We start from the raw sequence: 20,314 nt of genomic DNA, 5'->3' as shown, positions 1-20,314 counted from the left end.
TTCTGACATTCAACATACATTTTAAGATTGTAAATATTGATTTGACATACAATTTAAGATGTAAACATTGTACAACTTTATGTAAACATTGTCTAACTTCATATAGAACAAATTGCACTTTAAATCAACATTTATTTTAAGTTATTTTAAATAATTGCATATTCTCGTTTTTCTGCGAGAATTTTTACAAATATTTTATTTCACCTTTATTTAACCAGGTCAGCTCATTTGCAACTGCGACCTGGCTGATCAATCACAGAATTAGTTGATATTTTCATCTTTAAATGCAATTTTGAGATTTTATGTATTTCTATCAAAGCAAAACGGGAATTTCTACTCAAAGCAAAAGTTGTAAAGGTATACTAGACATTTATAGAATAAATCATACATAGTTTGATGTTTCTGTGACAAACGGTGAATTAGTTTTTAATTTATACAGTCTTATATTACATTTGATAGATTTAATGCGAGACTTTTATTATAGAATAAACCAACTTTATTTCTGTGACAATGAATCAGTTGATTTTGGCAAATTTATGTCTGAACATAAGACCAACTTTACCGAGGTCTGCCTCCTCCTGTGATTTTTAAAACTTTATTTAAGAAAATATTATTATTTGCAATGACGGCCTACTAAGGAACAGTGGGTTAACTGCTTTCTTCCGGGGCAGAATGACAGATTTTTTACATTGTCAGATCAGGGATCAAAGCTCTAACCACGAGGCTAACTGTGATGCTATGATATATGAAACGTTGTGTTAGCTATTGTGAATAAGCCACTGCAGTTATGAAATTGATAAAAGAATGGCCATGTTTCAAGTGTGTGCCGACTGAATCTTTTTGGTATTTATTAGGATCCCGATGAGCCGCTGCAAAAGTATCAGAATTGTTCACTTCTCTCATTGACTTGTCAAACCTACCGCTTGGTCCGCTTCACAAGCTTCTCTGAAGTCTCGCGATGTTACGTCTCTGGGTTGAGAAACTGGTAGTGGGGAACAGGAAGTTCCGCGCAGGCGCACATCATTCTTCTGAATAAAGGATGCGCCAGAATTGTGTAGTCAAGATGACAACTTCTGTGTCCGTTTCAAATGTATTACTACTGGTATGTAATAGCACGTTATAATATCGAAAGAACATGTCATAACATGCTAGGTAACAAATACGTCAAGGTATTATCACGTTTGATAAAGGTTTTATGTGCTATTTTTTGTGTCAAACCGCGTGGGTGAACGTGATAACTTGTCATATAGAGACTTTAGGTTAGTCTGAGTGGATGTATATAATTTCGTCAAAGGTAATTTCATTTAGGATTAGTCTATTTGAGATTTCTGGGTTCGTTTTACATGACGTTTTTGGTTTTGTGTCAAATTCACGAGATGGTAAAATGGCGGATCCCACTCGGTCTGCATCAACGGACTTCAGTGCATGCAGTGAGGGTGCAGCAGAGAGACAATTTTACGTTTTCACTACAGTTTTGGAGCTAAATGTAATGATTATCAGTGAGTCATTTATGTGAATTCGGGAAATCTACTATAGATTAAGTGCATTTACAGTTGTGTAGCCTACTTTAAAGGCTATACTTTGTCTAATGTGAATTAATTAATGTTTTGTCAATGCTTAGCTACCAGATCTATTGAAATGAGATCAGTACTTGACTTGGACAGGAGCTCATCCGAGCTGAGTACCGTCACCTCAAATTTCTACTGTTTGAGCTCATGTTCCTCTTATAGAATATTAACTCAACAGTATTGTGGAGTTCCTGAACCTAAGCATAAAGAAAGAGCCAGAACTGTGAAGACAATAACTTTTTGTGTCTGTTTCTCTTTATTACAACTGGCCAACTCAGATTAAGTCTGAGGCCGGTAACATCAACAGTGAGGACAAACCCAACCTGCCTCTCTCCTTCCACACTGAGTTCAAACCTAGAGTCACTGGGTCCTGATTGTAACAGTGGAGTCCAGTTTGCTCTGCAGAATCCAGAGATGGCATCAGTGAAGCTGGAAGACTGCAGTCAAACACTGGAGCTGAATGTCAACATTAAAGATGAAGAAGAGGAGGAGAAGATTGGGAAATCTGTTTCTCATGGTAAGAGTAGGTTTTATCTACCTACAGTGGGGAGAACAACTACATTTACATTTTACATTTAAGTCATTTAGCAGACGCTCTTATCCAGAGCGACTTACAAATCGGTGAATTCACCTTCTGACATCCAGTGGAACAGCCACTTTACAATAGTGCATCTAAATCATTAAGGGGGAAGGGGGGTGAGAAGGATTACTTATCCTATCCTAGGTATTCCTTGAAGAGGTGGGGTTTCAGGTGTCTCCGGAAGGTGGTGATTGACTCCGCTGTCCTGGCGTCGTGAGGGAGTTTGTTCCACCATTGGGGGCCAGAGCAGCGAACAGTTTTGACTGGGCTGAGCGGGAACTGTACTTCTCAGTGGTAGGGAGGCGAGCAGGCCAGAGGTGGATGAACGCAGTGCCCTTGTTTGGGTGTAGGGCCTGATCAGAGCCTGGAGGTACTGCGGTGCCGTTCCCCTCACAGCTCCGTAGGCAAGCACCATGGTCTTGTAGCGGATGCGAGCTTCAACTGGAAGCCAGTGGAGAGAGCGGAGGAGCGGGGTGACGTGAGAGAACTTGGGAAGGTTGAACACCAGACGGGCTGCGGCGTTCTGGATGAGTTGTAGGGGTTTGATGGCACAGGCAGGGAGCCCAGCCAACAGCGAGTTGCAGTAATCCAGACGGGAGATGACAAGTGCCTGGATTAGGACCTGCGCCGCTTCCTGTGTGAGGCAGGGGCGTACTCTGCGGATATTGTAGAGCATGAACCTACAGGAACGGGCCACCGCCTTGATGTTAGTTGAAAACGACAGGGTGTTGTCCAGGATCACGCCAAGGTTCTTAGCGCTCTGGGAGGAGGAAACAATGGAGTTGTCAACCGTGATGGCGAGATCATGGAACGGGCAGTCCTTCCCCGGGAGGAAGAGCAGCTCCGTCTTGCCGAGGTTCAGCTTGAGGTGGTGATCCGTCATCCACACTGATATGTCTGCCAGACATGCAGAGATGCGATTCGCCACCTGGTCATCAGAAGGGGGAAAGGAGAAGATTAATTGTGTGTCGTCTGCATAGCAATGATAGGAGAGACCATGTGAGGTTATGACAGAGCCAAGTGACTTGGTGTATAGCGAGAATAGGAGAGGGCCTAGAACAGAGCCCTGGGGGACACCAGTGGTGAGAGCGCGTGGCGAGGAGACAGATTCTCGCCACGCCACCTGGTAGGAGCGACCTGTCAGGTAGGACGCAATCCAAGCGTGGGCCGCGCCGGAGATGCCCAACTCGGAGAGGGTGGAGAGGAGGATCTGATGGTTCACAGTGTCGAAGGCAGCCGATAGGTCTAGAAGGATGAGAGCAGAGGAGAGAGAGTTAGCTTTAGCAGTGCGGAGCGCCTCCGTGATACAGAGAAGAGCAGTCTCAGTTGAATGACTAGTCTTGAAACCTGACTGATTTGGATCAAGAAGGTCATTCTGAGAGAGATAGCGGGAGAGCTGGCCAAGGACGGCACGTTCAAGAGTTTTGGAGAGAAAAGAAAGAAGGGATACTGGTCTGTAGTTGTTGACATCAGAGGGATCGAGTGTAGGTTTTTTCAGAAGGGGTGCAACTCTCGCTCTCTTGAAGACGGAAGGGACGTAGCCAGCGGTCAGGGATGAGTTGATGAGCGAGGTGAGGTAAGGGAGAAGGTCTCCGGAAATGGTCTGGAGAAGAGAGGAGGGGATAGGGTCAAGCGGGCAGGTTGTTGGGCGGCCGGCCGTCACAAGAAGCGAGATTTCATCTGGAGAGAGAGGGGAGAAAGAGGTCAGAGCACAGGGTAGGGCAGTGTGAGCAGAACCAGCGGTGTCGTTTGACTTAGCAAACGAGGATCGGATGTCGTCGACCTTCTTTTCAAAATGGTTGACGAAGTCATCTGCAGAGAGGGAGGAGGGGGGAGGGGGAGGAGGATTCAGGAGGGAGGAGAAGGTGGCAAAGAGCTTCCTAGGGTTAGAGGCAGATGCTTGGAATTTAGAGTGGAAGAAAGTGGCTTTAGCAGCAGAGACAGAGGAGGAAAATGTAGAGAGGAGGGAGTGAAAGGATGCCAGGTCCGCAGGGAGGCGTGTTTTCCTCCATTTCCGCTCGGCTGCCCGGAGCACTGTTCTGTGAGCTCGCAGTGAGTCGTCGAGCCACGGAGCGGGAGGGGAGGACCGAGCCGGCCTGGAGGATAGGGGACATAGAGAGTCAAAGGATGCAGAAAGGGAAGAGAGGAGGGTTGAGGAGGCAGAATCAGGAGATAGGTTGGAGAAGGTATGAGCAGAGGGAAGAGATGATAGGATGGAAGAGGAGAGAGTAGCGGGGGAGAGAGAGCGAAGGTTGGGACGGCGCGATACCATCCGAGTAGGGGCAGTGTGGGAAGTGTTGGATGAAAGCGAGAGGGAAAAGGATACAAGGTAGTGGTCGGAGACTTGGAGGGGAGTTGCAATGAGGTTAGTGGAAGAACAGCATCTAGTAAAGATGAGGTCGAGCGTATTGCCTGCCTTGTGAGTAGGGGGAGGGTGAGAGGGTGAGGTCAAAAGAGGAGAGGAGTGGAAAGAAGGAGGCAGAGAGGAATGAGTCAAAGGTAGACGTGGGGAGGTTAAAGTCGCCCAGGACTGTGAGAGGTGAGCCGTCCTCAGGAAAGGAGCTTATCAAGGCATCAAGCTCATTGATGAACTCTCCGAGGGAACCTGGAGGGCGATAAATGATAAGGATGTTAAGCTTGAAAGGGCTGGTAACTGTGACAGCATGGAATTCAAAGGAGGCGATAGACAGATGGGTAAGGGGAGAAAGAGAGAATGACCACTTGGGAGAGATGAGGATCCCGGTGCCACCACCCCGCTGACCAGAAGCTCTCGGGGTGTGCGAGAACACGTGGGCGGACGAAGAGAGAGCAGTAGGAGTAGCAGTGTTGTCTGTGGTGATCCATGTTTCCGTCAGTGCCAAGAAGTCGAGGGACTGGAGGGAGGCATAGGCTGAGATGAACTCTGCCTTGTTGGCCGCAGATCGGCAGTTCCAGAGGCTACCGAAGACCTGGAACTCCACGTGGGTCGTGCGCGCTGGGACCACCAGATTAGGGTGGCCGCGGCCACGCGGTGTGGAGCGTTTGTATGGTCTGTGCAGAGAGGAGAGAACAGGGATAGATAGACACATAGTTGACTGGCTACAGAAGAGGCTACGCTAATGCAAAGGAGATTGGAATGACAAGTGGACTACACTTATCGAATGTTCAGAACGTTAAGCATATTACGTAGCAAGAATCTTATTGACTAAAATGATTGAAATGATACAGTACTGCTGGAGTAGGCTAGCTGGCAGTGGCTACGTTGTTGACACTACACTAATCAAGTCGTTCCGTCGAGTGTAATAGTTTCTACAGTGCTGCTATTCGGGGGCTAGCTGGCTAGCTAGCAGTGTTGATTACGTAACGTTACGTTAAAAGAACGACAATAGCTGGCTAGCTAACCTAGAAAATCGCTCCAGACTACACAATTGTCTTAGATACAAAGACGGCTAAGTAGCTAGCTAGCTACGATCAAACAAATCAAACCGTTGTACTGTAATGAAGTGAAATGAAAATGTGATACTACCTGTGGAGCGAGGCGGAATGTTGACCGGGTTGTTGAAGTTCAATTCGGAAGACGTTGGCTAGCTGTTGGCTAGCTAGCTACAAGTGACTCCTACGTTAAGGACGACAAATAGCTGGCTAGCTAACCTCGGTAAATTAAGATAATCACTCTAAGTCTACACACTCTAAGCTACACAATTACCTTGGATACGAAGACAGCAAAGACAACTATGTAGCTAGCTAACACTACACTAATCGAGTCATTGAGTGTAATAGTTTCTACAGTGCTAGTGGACGTTAGCTAGCTGCTGTGCTAGTGGACGTTAGCTAGCTGCTGGGCAGAAAGCAGTGTAGACTACGTTAGGACGACGAAATACGATAATTACGCAATTATCTTTGATACAAAGACGGCTATGTAGCTAGCTAAGAAGAAATTGCTAAGATTAGACAAATCAAACCGTTGTACTATAATGAAATGTAATGAAAAGTTATGAAAAGTTATACTACCTGCGGACCGATGTGTAGATGCGACCGCTCGCTCCAACCCGGAACCGGAAACACTGCTGATTTTGCAGGTTTTGCCACTTACAAAGCATGTAGAGGTCTAATTTGTATCATAGGTACACTTCAACTGTGAGAGACGGAATCTAAAACAAAAATCCAGAAAATCACATTGTATGATTTTTAAGTTAATTTGCATTTTATTGCATGACATAAGTATTTGATACATCAGAAAAGCAGAACTTGTTTCCTGTAGTTCTTGACCGGGTTTGCACACACTGCAGCAGGGATTCTGGCCCACTCCTCCATACAGACCTTCTCCACATCCTTCAGGTTTCAGGGCTGTCGCCGGGCAACACGGACTTTCAGCTCCCTCCAAAGATGTTCTATTGGGTTCAGGTCTGGAGACTGACTAGGCCACTCCAGGACCTTGAGATGCTTCTTACGGGAGCTACTCCTTAATTGCCCTGGCTGTGTGTTTCGGGTCGTTATCATGCTTGAAGACCCAGCCACGACCCATCTTCAATGCTCTTACTGAGGGAAGGAGGTTGTTGGCCAAGATCTCGCGATACATGGCCCCATCCATCCTCCCCTCAATACGGTGCAGTTGTCCTGTCCCATTTGCAGAAAAGCATCCCCAAAGAATTATGTTTCCACCTCCATGCTTCACGATTGGGATGGTGTTCTTGGGGTTGTACTCATCCTTCGTCTTCCTCCAAACACGGCGAGTGGAGTTTAGACCAAAAAGCTCTATTTATGTCTCATCAGACCACATGAACTTCTCCCATTCTTCCTCTGGATCATCCAGATGGTCATTACCAAACTTCAGATGGGCCTGGAGATACGTTGGCTTGAGCACGGGGACCTTGCGTGCGCTGCAGGATTTTAATCCATGAAGGCGTAGTGTGTTACTAATGGTTTTATTTGAGACTGTGGTCCCAGCTCTCTTCAGGTCATTGACCTGATTGACCTTCAGGTCATTGACCTGAAGAGAGCTGTAGTGTAGTTCTGGGCTGATCCCTCACCTTGCTCATGATCATTGATGCCCCATGAGGTGAGATCTTGTATGGAGCCCCAGACTGAGGGTGATTGACCGTCATCTTGAACTTCTTCCATTTTCTAATAATGGCGCCAGCAGTTGTTGCCTTCTCACCAAGCTGCTTGCCTATTGTCCTGTAGCCCATCCCAGCCTTGTGCAGGTCTAAAATTTAACCCTGATGTCCTTACACAGCTCTCTGGTCTTGGCCTTTGTGGAGAGGTTGGAGTCTGTTTGATTGAGTGTGTGGACAGGTGACTTTTATACAGGTAACGAGTTCAAACAGGTGCAGTTAATACAGGTAATGAGTGGAGAACAGGAGGGCTTCTTAAAGAAAAACTAACAGGTCTGTGAGAGCCGGAATTCTTACTGGTTGGTCGGTGATCAAATACTTATGTCATGTAATAAAATGCAAATTAATTATTTAAAAATCATACAATGTGGTTTTATGCATTTTTGTTTTAGATTCTGTCTCTCACAGTTGAAGTGTACCTATGATAAAAATTACAGACCTCTACATGCTTTGTAAGTTGGAAAACCTGTAAAATCGGCAGTGAATCAAATACTTGGTCTCCCCACTGTAAGTGTGTGTTGTTTATTCCAACTTCCCACTGCATGAAATGTTGCAGTCGAACTGTTTCAATTAGAAGGTAGATGGTATTTCATGCTACTGACTTGAGGTCGACCCATTATTGGAGGACCAAAAAAAGCCGATACTGATTAATCGGCCGATTTTAAAATGAAAAAAATGTAAAAAAAAATTAAAAGTGATTTATTTGTAATAATGACAATTACAACAATAGTGAATGAACACTTATTTTAACTTAAAATAATACATAAATAAAAATCAATTTAGCCTCAAATAAATAATGAAACATGTTCAATTTGGTTTTAGTTATGCAAAAACTAAGTGTTGGAGAAGTACATTTACATTTAAGTCATTTAGCAGACGCTCTTATCCAGAGCGACTTACAAATTGGTGAATTCACCTTCTGACATCAGTGGAACAGCCACTTTACAATAGTGCATCTAAATCATTTAAGGGGGGGTGAGAAGGATTGCTTTATCCTATCCTAGGTATTCCTTGAAGAGGTGGGGTTTCAGGTGTCTCCGGAAGGTGGTGATTGACTCCGCTGTCCTGGCGTCGTGAGGGAGTTTGTTCCACCATTGGGGGGCCAGAGCAGCGAACAGTTTTGACTGGGCTGAGCGGGAACTGTACTTCCTCAGTGGTAGGGAGGCGAGCAGGCCAGAGGTGGATGAACGCAGTGCCCTTGTTTGGGTGTAGGGCCTGATCAGAGCCTGGAGGTACTGCGGTGCCGTTCCCCTCACAGCTCCGTAGGCAAGCACCATGGTCTTGTAATGCGAGCTTCAACTGGAAGCCAGTGGAGAGAGCGGAGGAGCGGGGTGACGTGAGATAAGGTTGAAACCAGACATGAGTTGTAGGGGTTTAATGGCACAGGCAGGGAGCCCAGCCAACAGCGAGTTTAATCCAGACGGGAGATGACAAGTGCCTGGATTATGACCTGCGCCGCTGGAAGTATGTCAGTTCCCCCTCACTTGGTCATTGGTTAAAATAATTAACATCAAGCCTGGCTCTTGAAAAATGTACTTATATAGTGAAAAAGAAAGCCCCAGAGTTTCATAATATTTGGGATCTGTTTTATGAGTTTTTGCAAACTGATGATATTGTAGAAGCATTGGAACTGTAAATAATGTATATTCTCTATATTTTATGTGAATATTGGCTCTAGTCGAAGAGTAATCTGCATTATCTACAACTGTATATTATACTAAAAGTGCAATATGCGCCATTTGTAAAAAAGTTAACGTTTGAGTTCCTTGCACAGAACATGAGAACATATGGAAGTTGGTGGTTCCTTTTAACATGAGACTTCAATATTCCAAGGTAAGAGGTTGTAATTAATACAGCATTTATAGGACTTTTTTCTCTATACCATTTGTATTTCATACACCTTTGACTGTTGGAATGTTCTTATAGGCACAATAGTATTGCTAGTGTAACAGTATAGCTTCTGTCCCTCTCCTCGCTCCTATCTGGGCTCGAACCAGGAAGACAACGACAACAGCCACACTTGAAGCAGTGTTACCCATCGCTCCACAAAAGCCGCGGCCCTTGCAGAGAAAGGGCAATAACTACTCCAAATCTCAGAGCGAGTGACGTTTGAAACGCTATTAGCGCACACCCAGCTAACTAGCTAGCCATATCACATTGGTTACACCAGCGATAAGGCTGATAGGCTTGAAGTCATGTGCTTGCGAAGAGCTGCTGGCAAAAACGCACAAATTAATTATAACATAATAACACACAGAAATACGAGACTTTGGTCATTAATATGGTCGAATCCGGAAACTATCATTTCGAAAACAGAACGATTATTATTTCAGTGAAATATGAAACCGTTAGGGATACCACCCATTAGATAAAATACCTAAGTCTAAATATTCTTGTTACATTGCACAACCTTAAATGTTATGTCATAATTACATAAAATTCTGGCAGATTAGTTCGCAATGAGCCAGGCAGCCCGAACGGTTGCATGTACCCTGACTCTGTGTGCAATGAATGCAAGAGAAATGACACAATTTCACCTGGTTAATATTGCCTGCTAACCTGGATTTATTTTAGCTAAATATGCAGGTTTAAAAATATATACTTCTGTGTATTGATTTAAAAAAGGCATTGATGTTTATGGTTAGGTAGTCGTCCAACGATTGTGCTTTTTTCGCAAATGCGCTTTTGTTAAATCATCCCATGTGTCTTTATAACTAGTGATTATGATAGATTGATTGTTTTTTTATAAGATAAGTTTAATGCTAGCTAGCAACTTACCTTGGCTTCTACTGCATTCGCGTAACAGGCAGGCTCCCCGTGGAGTGCAATGTAACCAGGTGGTTAGAGCGTTGGACTAGTTAACTTTAAGGTTGCAAGATTGGCTCCCCCAAGCTGACAAGGTGAAAATCTGTCGTTCTGCCCCTGAACAAGGCAGTTAACCCACCATTCCTAGACCGCCATTGAAAATAAGAATGTGTTCCTAGCTGACTTGGTGAGTTAAATAAATGTATACAATTTTTTTTTTTAAATCGGTGCCCAAAAATATCGATTTCCGATTGTTATGAAAACTTGAAATCGGCCCTAATTTATCGGCCATTCCGATTAATCGGTCGACTTCTACTACTGACACTTGCATGGTTTGACACCAGTATTGCCAGCATTTGTTTTATTAACTGGGCTGTCTGGAGTGATCAGATAGTAGACTAAGGAAGTAAAGTAGACAAACTGCCAGTGTTTTAAAGTTCTATGAAATTAGTCTGTGTAGTTACTAACCCTTGTGATAGTGAGAGGATGATATAGCTCATACTTTTCTTGACTTATGAGATACTTTTAGAATAGTTTTATTCCCATTTTGTATTGCACAGCCTACTGATATGAATACGTACAGGTAGCCTAATGGTTAGAGCATTGGGCCAGTCACCAAAAGGTTGCTGGATCGAATCCCTGAGCTGACAAGGAAAAAAAAATGTAATTCTGCCCCAGAGCATAGCAGTTAACACACTGAACCCCGGGCCCCAGAGCATAGCAGTTAACACACTGAACCCCGGGCCCCAGAGCATAGCAGTTAACACACTGAACCCCGGGCCCCAGAGCATAGCAGTTAACACACTGAACCCCGGGCCCCAGAGCATAGCAGTTAACACACTGAACCCCGGGCGCCAGAGACGTGGATGTCGATTATGGCAGCCCCCCACACCTCTCTGATTCAGAGGTTGGGTTAAATGTGGAAGACACATTTCAGTTGAATGCATTCAGTTGTACAACTTTTCTACATGTGTAATAATATTCAGACACATTTGTCCGTATGAACTCCATGAAAGGATTATGTCGAGGCACAGATCTGGGGAGGGAACCAAAACACTTCTGCAGTGTTTATTTTATTTAACTAGGCAAGTCGGTTAAGAACAAATAATGTTTTTACGATGACTGCCTAACCCGAATATGCTGGGCCAATTGTGCGCAGCCCTATGGGACTCCCAATCATGTCCGGTTGTGATATAGCCTGGAATCCAACCAGGGTCTGTAGTGACGCATCTAGCATTGATGCAGTGCCTCAGACTGTTGCACCACTCGGGAGCCCCTTGAAGTGTTGAAGATCCCCAAGAACACAATGGCCTCCATCAATCATTCTTTTTATATATATTATTTATTTATTTATTTATTAGTTCCAAGTAGAACAATTACAGAAACACAATTTTATTTTCTTTTTCACCCCCCCAACACAAGGATTGACAAACATAACAACCAAACAAATAAATAAAAAGTAAAATATGCAGTTGTAGATTACGCTTCGCCTATAGCCAATATTCACATACATTATTTTGAATATACAGATTTGCAGTTCCAATGCTTCTAAACTCTGGGGCTTTCTTTTTCACTAAAGAAGTACATTTTTCACGAGCCAGGCTTGATGTTAATTATTTTTCCCAATGACCAAGTGAGGGGCAAATGACTTACGTCCAGTGGAGAGCAATTGAACGTCTAGCTTGTAATCGACAGAGGTCAAAAAATGCATTTTCTCTCCTATGTAAAGAATTATTCTCTGGGTAAATATTTTGGAGGCATATTTTATGGATTAGTGGTATTGGGGTAGAGGCCATCTCAGAGATATAGCGCAGTCCTGAGCTCCAAAACATTTGTAAATCAAATTGATTTATAAAGCCCTTCTTACATCAGCTGATATCTCAAAGTTCTGTACAGAAACTCAGCCTAAAACCCCAAACAGTAAGCAATGCAGGTGTAGAAGCATGGTGGCTAGAAAAAACTCCCAAAAAGCACAGAACCAAGGAAGAAACCTTGAGATGAACCAGGCTATGTGGGGTGGCCAGTCCTCTTCTGGCTGTCCCGGGTGGAGATTATAACAGAACATGGCCAAGATGTTCAAATGTTCATAGATGGCCAGCAGGGTCAAATAATAATAATCACAGTGGATGTTGAGGGTGCAACATGTCAGCACCTCAGGAGTAAACGTCAGTTGGCTTTTCATAGCCGATCATTGAGTATCTCTACCGCTCCTGCTGTCTCTAGAGTTGATAACAGCAGGTCTGGGACTGGTAGCACGTCCGTTGAACAGGTCAGGGTTCCATAGCTGCAGGCAGAACAGTTGAAACTGGAGCAGCAGCACGGCCAGGGGGACTGGGGATAACAAGGAGTCATCAGGCCAAGTAGTCCTGAGGCATGGTCCTATGGCTCAGGTCCTCTGAGAAAGAAAGAGAGAAAGAGAGAGCATACTTAAATTCACGCAGGACACCGGATAGACGGGAGAAATACTCCAGATATAACAGACTGACCCTAGCCCCCCGACACATACACTACTGCAGCATGAATACTGGAGGCTGAGGCCAGAGGGGTCGGGAGACACTGTGGCCCCACCCGACGATACCCCACGACAGGGCCAAACAGGCAGGATATAACCCCATCCATTTTCCCAAAGCACAGCCCCCACACCACTAGAGGGATATCTTCAACCACCAATTTACCATTCTAAGACAAGGCCGAGTATAGCCCACAAAGTTCTCCGCCACGGCACAACCCAAAGGGGGGCGCCAACCCAGACTGGAAGATCATGTCAGTGACGCACCCCTCCTAGGGAGGGCATGGAAGAGCACCAGAATGCCAGTGACTCAGACCCTGTAATAGGGTTAGAGGCAGAGAATCCCAGTGGAGAGAGGGGAACTGGCCAGGCAGAGACAACAAGGGCGGTTCGTTGCTCCAGTGCCTTTCCGTTCACCTTCCCACTCCTGGGCCAGACTACACTCAATCATAGGACCTACTGAAGAGATGAGTCTTCAATAAAGACTTAAAGGTTGAGACCGAGTCTGCGTCTCTCACATGGGTAGGCAGACCATTCCAAAAAAATTGAGCTCTATAGGAGAAAGCCCTGCCTCCAGTTGTTTGCTTAGAAATTCTAGGGACAGTAAGGAGGCCTGCGTCTTGTGACCGTAGCGTACGTGTAGGTATGTACGGTAGGACCAAATCAGAAAGATGGGTAGGAGCAAACCCATGTAATGCTTTGTAGTTTAGCAGTAAAACCTTGAAATCAGCCCTTGCCTTAACAGGAAGCCAGTGTAACGCAGCACATTCCCACAGGCAATGATACAAGTTGCCTAAATGTGTGTTACGTTTAACACACAGGTCTGGGGTATTGGGGTCAAATTTGTGGAGCTTAACAAGGGTGATATATGCTCTCATTATCCAATTGTATTGCAAAAATCTCAGGCGGGTGTTTATTGTCTGTATCTGAGCTCTACAGCATATCATACCCCAATACACTGTACATATCCAGAAGTGGACCAAGAAGTTTGTCTTAAATATCTATTGGGAGCCCATCTGAACCTGCCTCTTTACCTCCATATTGAAAATAGCATCAGATTTCTACAGGATCCATTGATAATTGCCCTTGTTAATTATGAATTGCATTAATGGCTCGGTCCGAATTTAACATCTTCATGTGCCAGGCCAGCAATTTATCAGGTTTTTCACCATAATCATAGGACTGTCAAGAATCAGGTCTGTTCAGAAAATCTCCTGTGTGGAGGTGGTGAAGAGAGTTATAGGGGCAAGAGGCCACAGTTCTATAGAAGATATGGAGGTGGATGCACCTCAACCAGTTGTAAATGTTGTACGTCAATCAAGTGATCTGGATACACTTATTGTGAAGAACGTGGATATTTTAGTATTTATAGCCTCAGTTATTAATTGTACTGTACAAGAAGTCCAAGAAGCTGGACATCATTATATCTGCAGCTGAGAAGTTTCTGGGCCTCCAAGACTACAAGGACTAATGACACCAGATAATGTTCTGCTCTTATAGGATCCTTCTCAGCCTGTGTAGGGACCTGGTTAGAACAGAAAAGCAGGCTGATTTAGTTTAATAAAAATTGTGTTATTGACAGTTTGTATGATTTTTAAAATGAATACTGTATACACTTAACAAACAACCGCAACATGTAAAGTGTTGGTCCCATGTTTCATGAGGTGAAATAAAAGATCCCAGAAATGTTACCGGCACACAAACTTGTTTCTCTCAAATGTTGTGCACAAATTTGGTTACATCCCTTTTAGTGAACAATTCTCATTTGCTAAAATAATCCATCCACCTGACAGGTGAAACATATCAAGAAGCTGATTAAAAACTTCTTAGGGCTGCAATCCCGTTAACGGGATCGATATGACAACAGCCAGTTAAAGTGCAGGGCGCCAAATTCAAAACAACAAAATCTCATAATTAAAATTCCTCAAGCATACAAGTATTTTACACAATTTTTAAGATACAATTCTCGTTAATCCAGCCACAATGTCTGATTTCAAAAAGGCTATACAGAGAAAGCACCACAAACGATTATGTTAGGTCACCACCAAGCCACAGAAAAACACAGCCAGTTTTTCCCAGCCAAAGATGGGACTCACAAAAAGCACAAATAGATCAAATTAATCACTAACCTTTGATGATCTTCATCAGATGACACTCGTAGGACTTCATTTTACACAATACATGTATGTTTTGTTTGAAAAAGTTCATATTTATATAAAAATAAATATACATTTACATTGGTGCATTACGTTCAGTAGTTCCAAAAACATCCAGTGATTTTGCATAGCCACATCAATTTACAGAAATAATCATCATTAAATGTTGATGAAAATACAAGTGTTACACATGGATTTATAGATATACTTCTCCTTAATGCAACCGCTGTGTCAGATTTAAAAAAAAAAAGCTTTACTTGTCGGCCAAAATCCATCTCGTTCCATCTTCTCCCACTGCCTGCAGTGAGCTTCCTCTCACTACCATATTTGGTAGTGGAAACGCTAAGCGGATTCTTCACATTTATACATTCGGTGAAATATCTGTCTCGTTGTTATATATGTGGCTGCACTGTGGTAGTGGGGGAACAGGAAGTTCTGGGCAGGCACACACCATTCTCGAGAATAAAGAAAACGCCAGAACTGTTATGTGAAGAAGATAATCTTTGTGTCGGTTTCTATGTATTACCACAGGTATGTAATAGCAGGTTTAAACTTCCTATTATCGGAAGAACATGTCATCCCATGCGAGGTAACATCCGTTAAGGTATTAACACTTTGATTTGTTATTTTTGTGTCAAACCAAGTGAACGTGAAACTATTTTAAGTCACACAGGTAGAAACTTTGGGTTTGTCTGAATGGATGTACATGGTTGCTTCATGGTAATTTAATAAAAAATCTATTTAATTTTTAGATTTCTGAGTTTGTTTAGCATGTTATTGGTTTTGTATAAAATTCACAAGTTGGTAAAATGGCGGTGCCCACTCAGTCTGTGTTACCGGACTTCAGGTACAGAGACACAATTTCACAGCTGCGCTACTGTTTTGAAGCTAAATGTAATGAATATCAGTTTTCTACATGTGTACTAATATTCAGACACATTGTTGTTTCTATCTTATCTATAAATGTTACTATGGTGTGAATGGAAACACTATTTGATTTGTAATAATACAGTGAAGTAATACAGTGAAGACAAGGTTATTCAGGAAAATAATACAGTGAAGACAAGGTTATTCAGGAAAATAGTACATAGTGCTGCCTGAAACATACTGCAACCTTGTACTACATGTTTTTTGAGTCATTCATGTCAATTCAGAAATCTACTATAGATTAAGATCTTGTACTGAATGTATTTGTAATTTCTGCATTTATGTGAATTTGGGAAATTTACTATAGATCAAGTTCACTTACATTGTGTAGACTACTTTTAAAGCGTGTACTTTTGAATGAATGTTTTTCTATTAATGCTTAGCTACCAGATCTATTGAAATAAGATCAGTGCTTGACTTGGACAGGAGCTCACCAGAGCCTGAGTACCATCACCTCAAATTTCTACTGGTTGAGCTCATGGTCCTCTTATAGAATATTAGCTCAACAGTATTGTGGAGCTCCTGCATCTAAATATTAACAATATTTTTAGAGAATAAAGAATGTGCCAGAACTGTCAAGACAATAACTTTTGAAAAAACAGTACTGGCACCTATTTCAGTCAAAGTCAAGCACTGAAAAATATTTAATAGAGAGTAAAGAAAGTGCCGGAACTGTCAAGACAACTTTGTGTATGTTTGTCATTGTTACTACAGGACGACTAGAATTATGTCTGAGGCCGGTAACATCAACAGTGAGGACAAACCCAGCCTGCCTCTCTCCTTCCACACTGAGTCCAAACCTACAGTCACTGGGTCCTGATTGTGACAGTGGAGCCCAGTTTGCACTGCAGGATCCAGAGATGGCATCAGTGAAGCTGGAAGACTGCAGTCAATCACTGGAGCTGAATGTCAACATTAAAGATGAAGAAGAGGAGGAGAAGATTGGGACATCTGTTTATCATGGTAAGAGCAGGTTCTATCTAAGTTTGTTGTTCGTTCCAACTTCCCACTGTGCATGAAAGGTTGCAGTAGAACTGTTTCAATGAAAAGGTAGCTGTTATTTCATGCTAATGACACTTGCATGGTTTGACACCAGTATTGTCAGCATTTGTTTTATTCACTGGTCTGTCTGGAGTGTTCAGAGAGTAGACTAAAGAAGTGAAGTTGACAAACTGCCTGTGTTTTAAAGTTCTATGAATTTAGTCTGTGTAGTTACGAACCCTTGTGATAGTGAGTGGAGGATGACAAGCCCCTTTTTAGCTTTCAACTCTTACCCACTTTTAGAATAGTTTTATTCGCCTGTATTGTACAGCCTACTGATATGAATACATATCTCACCCGGTACAACCAGAAGAGGACTGGCCACCCCTTTGGGCCTGGTTCCTCTCTAACTTTCCTGGCTGCTGCTTCTACATCTGCATTGCTTGTTCTTTGGTGTTTTAGGCTGGGTTTCTGTGAAGTACTTTGTGACAACTGCTGATGTAAAAAGCGCTTCATAATATCGATTTGATTAACATGTATATCACACCAATTGACTGGTTCTTCTGATGTTGTTCACACAGGAGATCATGTTGAGACATTCTCTACATCCAGAGAGCAACAGCAGGAAGATCACAGAGCTAAAAGGTCTCACCACTGCCCACATTGTGAGGAGATTTTCCCAATTCTATCAAAGCTAAAAATACACTTAAAAATACACACAGGAGAAAATCTTTATTCCTGCGCTGACTGCGGAAAATGCGTCACAACGTCAACTGAGCTAAAAGTTCATCAGAGAACACACACGGGAGAAAAGCCTTACTCCTGCTCTGATTGTGGGGTGAGTTTCTCTCGACTGGGCCACTTAAAAAGACATGAACATATACATACAGGAGAGAAGCCTTGCTTCTGCTCTGACTGTGGGAAGAGTTTTTCTCGACTGGACCTCTTAAAAAAACACAAACTTATACATACAGGAGAGAAGCCTTACTCCTGCCCTGACTGTGGAAAGAGTTTCTCTCGACTGAGCCACTTAAAAAAACATGAACTTGTACATACAGTAGTGAAGCCTTACCCCTGCTCTGACTGTGCAAAATGCTTCACAACATCAGCTCAGCTAAAAGTTCATCAGAGAACACACACAGGTGAGAAGCCGTACTCCTGCTCTGACTGTGGAAAGATTTTCTCTCAACTGGGCCACTTAAAAAGACACAAACATATACATACAGGAGTAAATACTTATGCCTGCTCTGACTGTGTGAAATGCTTCATTACATTAACTGATCTAAAAGTTCATCAGAGAACACACACAGGAGAGAAGCCTTACTCCTGCTCTGACTGTGGAAAGAGTTTCTCTCTACTGGGCAACTTAAAAAGACATGACCGTATACATACAGGAATGAAGCCGTACTCCTGCTCTGACTGTGGAAAGAGTTTCTCGCAAATGGGCCAGTTAAAAAGACACCAAGCTAAACATAAAGGAGAGAAGACTTACCACTCGTAATGTGGCAAGAGTAACTCAAGTGAAAGTCACCAAGTAAAATACTACTTGTGTAAAAGGCTGAAATTATTTGGTTGTAAATATACTTGTATGTATCAAAAGTAGAAGTATGAATAACTTCAAATTCCTTAAATTAACCTCTGGGTGTCCCTAAACCGGGACGGTTGTTGCTAACGTGCGCTAATGTGACTAGAATGATGTTGAATCCAAAAGCCAACTTTCCGGAACATAGACATGTCTTATATGGGCAGAAAGCTTAAATTCTTGTTAATCTAACTGCACTGTCCAATTAACAGTAGCTGTTGCAGTGAAAAAAATACCATGCTATTGTTTGAGGAGAGTGCACGACAATAAAATAACTTATCACGGCAACTGGTTTGATATATTCACCTCTGAAGGTAAATAATGTACTTACATTCAGTAATCTTGCTCTGATATGTCATCCTGAGGGTCCCACAGATAAAATGTAGCATAGTTTCATTTGATAAAATACATATTCATGTTCAACTGTAGTAACTGGGTTCTACATTTTGAACCCCTGCTGTCTCTGGCTCCACACCCACCCCACCCAGCCATCAAGATGTGTGAAGGTTAGTGTATAAGCTAATGGTCCGTCATGTATGACATTCCTGGGAGTGTGTAAGCTTAATTTATTTTAACCATAGCATTTGTATATGTTCTCTATAGTTATGTACTTAAATGACCAATTTGGCACATTTGGGCAAACTCCTGGCAGACCTGATACAGTCCAGTAATGTAATTCTTCACTGCATCAGTCAAACTGTGCACACACACTGCTGCCATCTGGTGGCCAAAATCTAAATTACATCTAGACTCCTATCTGAAAGTATGGCCTTTCTCTTGCATTTCAAAGATGATAAAAAAGAAAAACAGTTTTTGTTTGTTTGTATTATCTTTTACCAGATCTAATGTGTTATTCTCCTACATTAATTTCATATTTCCACAAACTTCTAATTGTTTCCTTTCAAACAGTATCAAGAATATGCATGTCTTTGCTTCAGGTGCTGAGCTACAGGCAGTTAGATTTAGGCATGTCATTTTAGGTGACAATGTCACAAAAAAATGGTGTCCGATCCTTGAGCTTTTTAAGTGAACCAGACGACACAATTGTATTGTTTTTTTATATTGCAGATAGCCAGGGGCACACTCCAGCACCATTTACAAATGGAGCATTTGTGTTTAGTGAGTGCGCCAGATCAGAGGCAGTGGGGAGGACCAGGGATGTTATCTTGATAGGTGTGTGAATTGGACCATTTTCTGTCCTGCTAATCATAAAAAAATGAAATACTTTTGTACTTTTGGGTGTCAGGGAAAATGTATGGAGTAAAAAGTACATTTTCTTTCGGAATTTTTGGGAAGAAAACGTTGTCAAATATAAATAGTAAAGTACAGATACCCCCCAAAAACTATTTAAGTCATTCTTCAAATAATTTATTCTTAAGTAGTTTACACCACTGCATGCATCCATGCCGTGTGTCAGCATTACAGGCTGGTGGTGTGGTGGTTGGGGTGTGTTTTCAGGCCACACATTGATAAAAGACGAGCAATGTTTGAATGCCACAGGATATCTAAACATCATTGCCAATCAGGTGCCTCCCTTCATGGCAGCAGTGTATCCATCTGCAAATAGATTTCTTCAGCAGGATTATGCCTTGTGCCACATGGCTTGACAGGGAATGGTTCCAAGAACATTACACTGAATTCCTGTAATTGTGCATCTGTGGGAGGAGAAGGAAGGAGCTATTCAGAGTAGATCCACTCCCAGCCAACTTGACACAATTGTGGGACGCATTGGAGTCAACTTGGGCCAGAATCCCTGTGGAACGTTCTCAACACCTTCGACAGTCCATGTCCTGACGATTTGAGGCTGTTCTGAGAACAAAGGGGGGTGCAACTCAACAAATAGGTGCTTCTAATGTTTTGTACACTCAGTATATATCAGATAAAGATGGTGTGATGATTAGTTTGGGTGGATTATTTTATATTACTCAATAACTTTTGTTTTTAATGATAAATGTAGAGCTTGTATGTATATTATGTATTTTTAGTGTTTCCTGTTTGACCCCAGGAAGAGGAGCTGCTGGGGATCCTAATAAAATACTAAATGTATCAGGTATTGATGACATGTTGATCGGTTTTCACCATTAGTAATGTAATGAATGTCTCATTCAATGTG

The 20,314-nt window shown here is 42.7% G+C and overlaps 1 protein-coding gene across 1 annotated transcript; it reads left to right on the top strand.

Moving 5' to 3' along the window:
• Positions 1 to 1,018: 1,018 nt before the first annotated feature.
• LOC135530466 (gastrula zinc finger protein XlCGF52.1-like) lies at positions 1,019 to 20,254 on the top strand. Its single transcript, XM_064958781.1, has 4 exons — positions 1,019 to 1,102; positions 1,847 to 2,085; positions 16,353 to 16,601; positions 17,201 to 20,254. The coding sequence occupies exons 2-4, from the start codon at positions 1,983 to 1,985 to the stop codon at positions 18,118 to 18,120; spliced, it is 1,272 nt and encodes a 423-aa protein (XP_064814853.1). The 5' UTR covers positions 1,019 to 1,102; positions 1,847 to 1,982; the 3' UTR covers positions 18,121 to 20,254.
• Positions 20,255 to 20,314: the final 60 nt, after the last annotated feature.

The sequence above is a fragment of the Oncorhynchus masou genome, unplaced genomic scaffold (genome assembly GCF_036934945.1).
Source record: "Oncorhynchus masou masou isolate Uvic2021 unplaced genomic scaffold, UVic_Omas_1.1 unplaced_scaffold_1349, whole genome shotgun sequence".
In the NCBI taxonomy this organism is placed as follows: domain Eukaryota; kingdom Metazoa; phylum Chordata; class Actinopteri; order Salmoniformes; family Salmonidae; genus Oncorhynchus; species Oncorhynchus masou.
Note: the sequence above shows the minus strand (reverse complement) of the source record. Positions and strands in the feature narration are given on the sequence as shown.

What these genes read in the sequence shown, in the direction of transcription:
- LOC135530466 (XM_064958781.1), top strand. Translation starts at nt 1,983, where the DNA reads ATGGCATCAGTGAAGCTGGAAGACTGCAGTCAAACACTGGAGCTGAAT. An exon ending in TGGGAAATCTGTTTCTCATG is followed by an intron (nt 2,086 to 16,352) that starts GTAAGAGTAGGT and finishes TTGTTACTACAG; the next exon opens with GACGACTAGAATTATGTCTG. An exon ending in TGGGACATCTGTTTATCATG is followed by an intron (nt 16,602 to 17,200) that starts GTAAGAGCAGGT and finishes TTGTTCACACAG; the next exon opens with GAGATCATGTTGAGACATTC.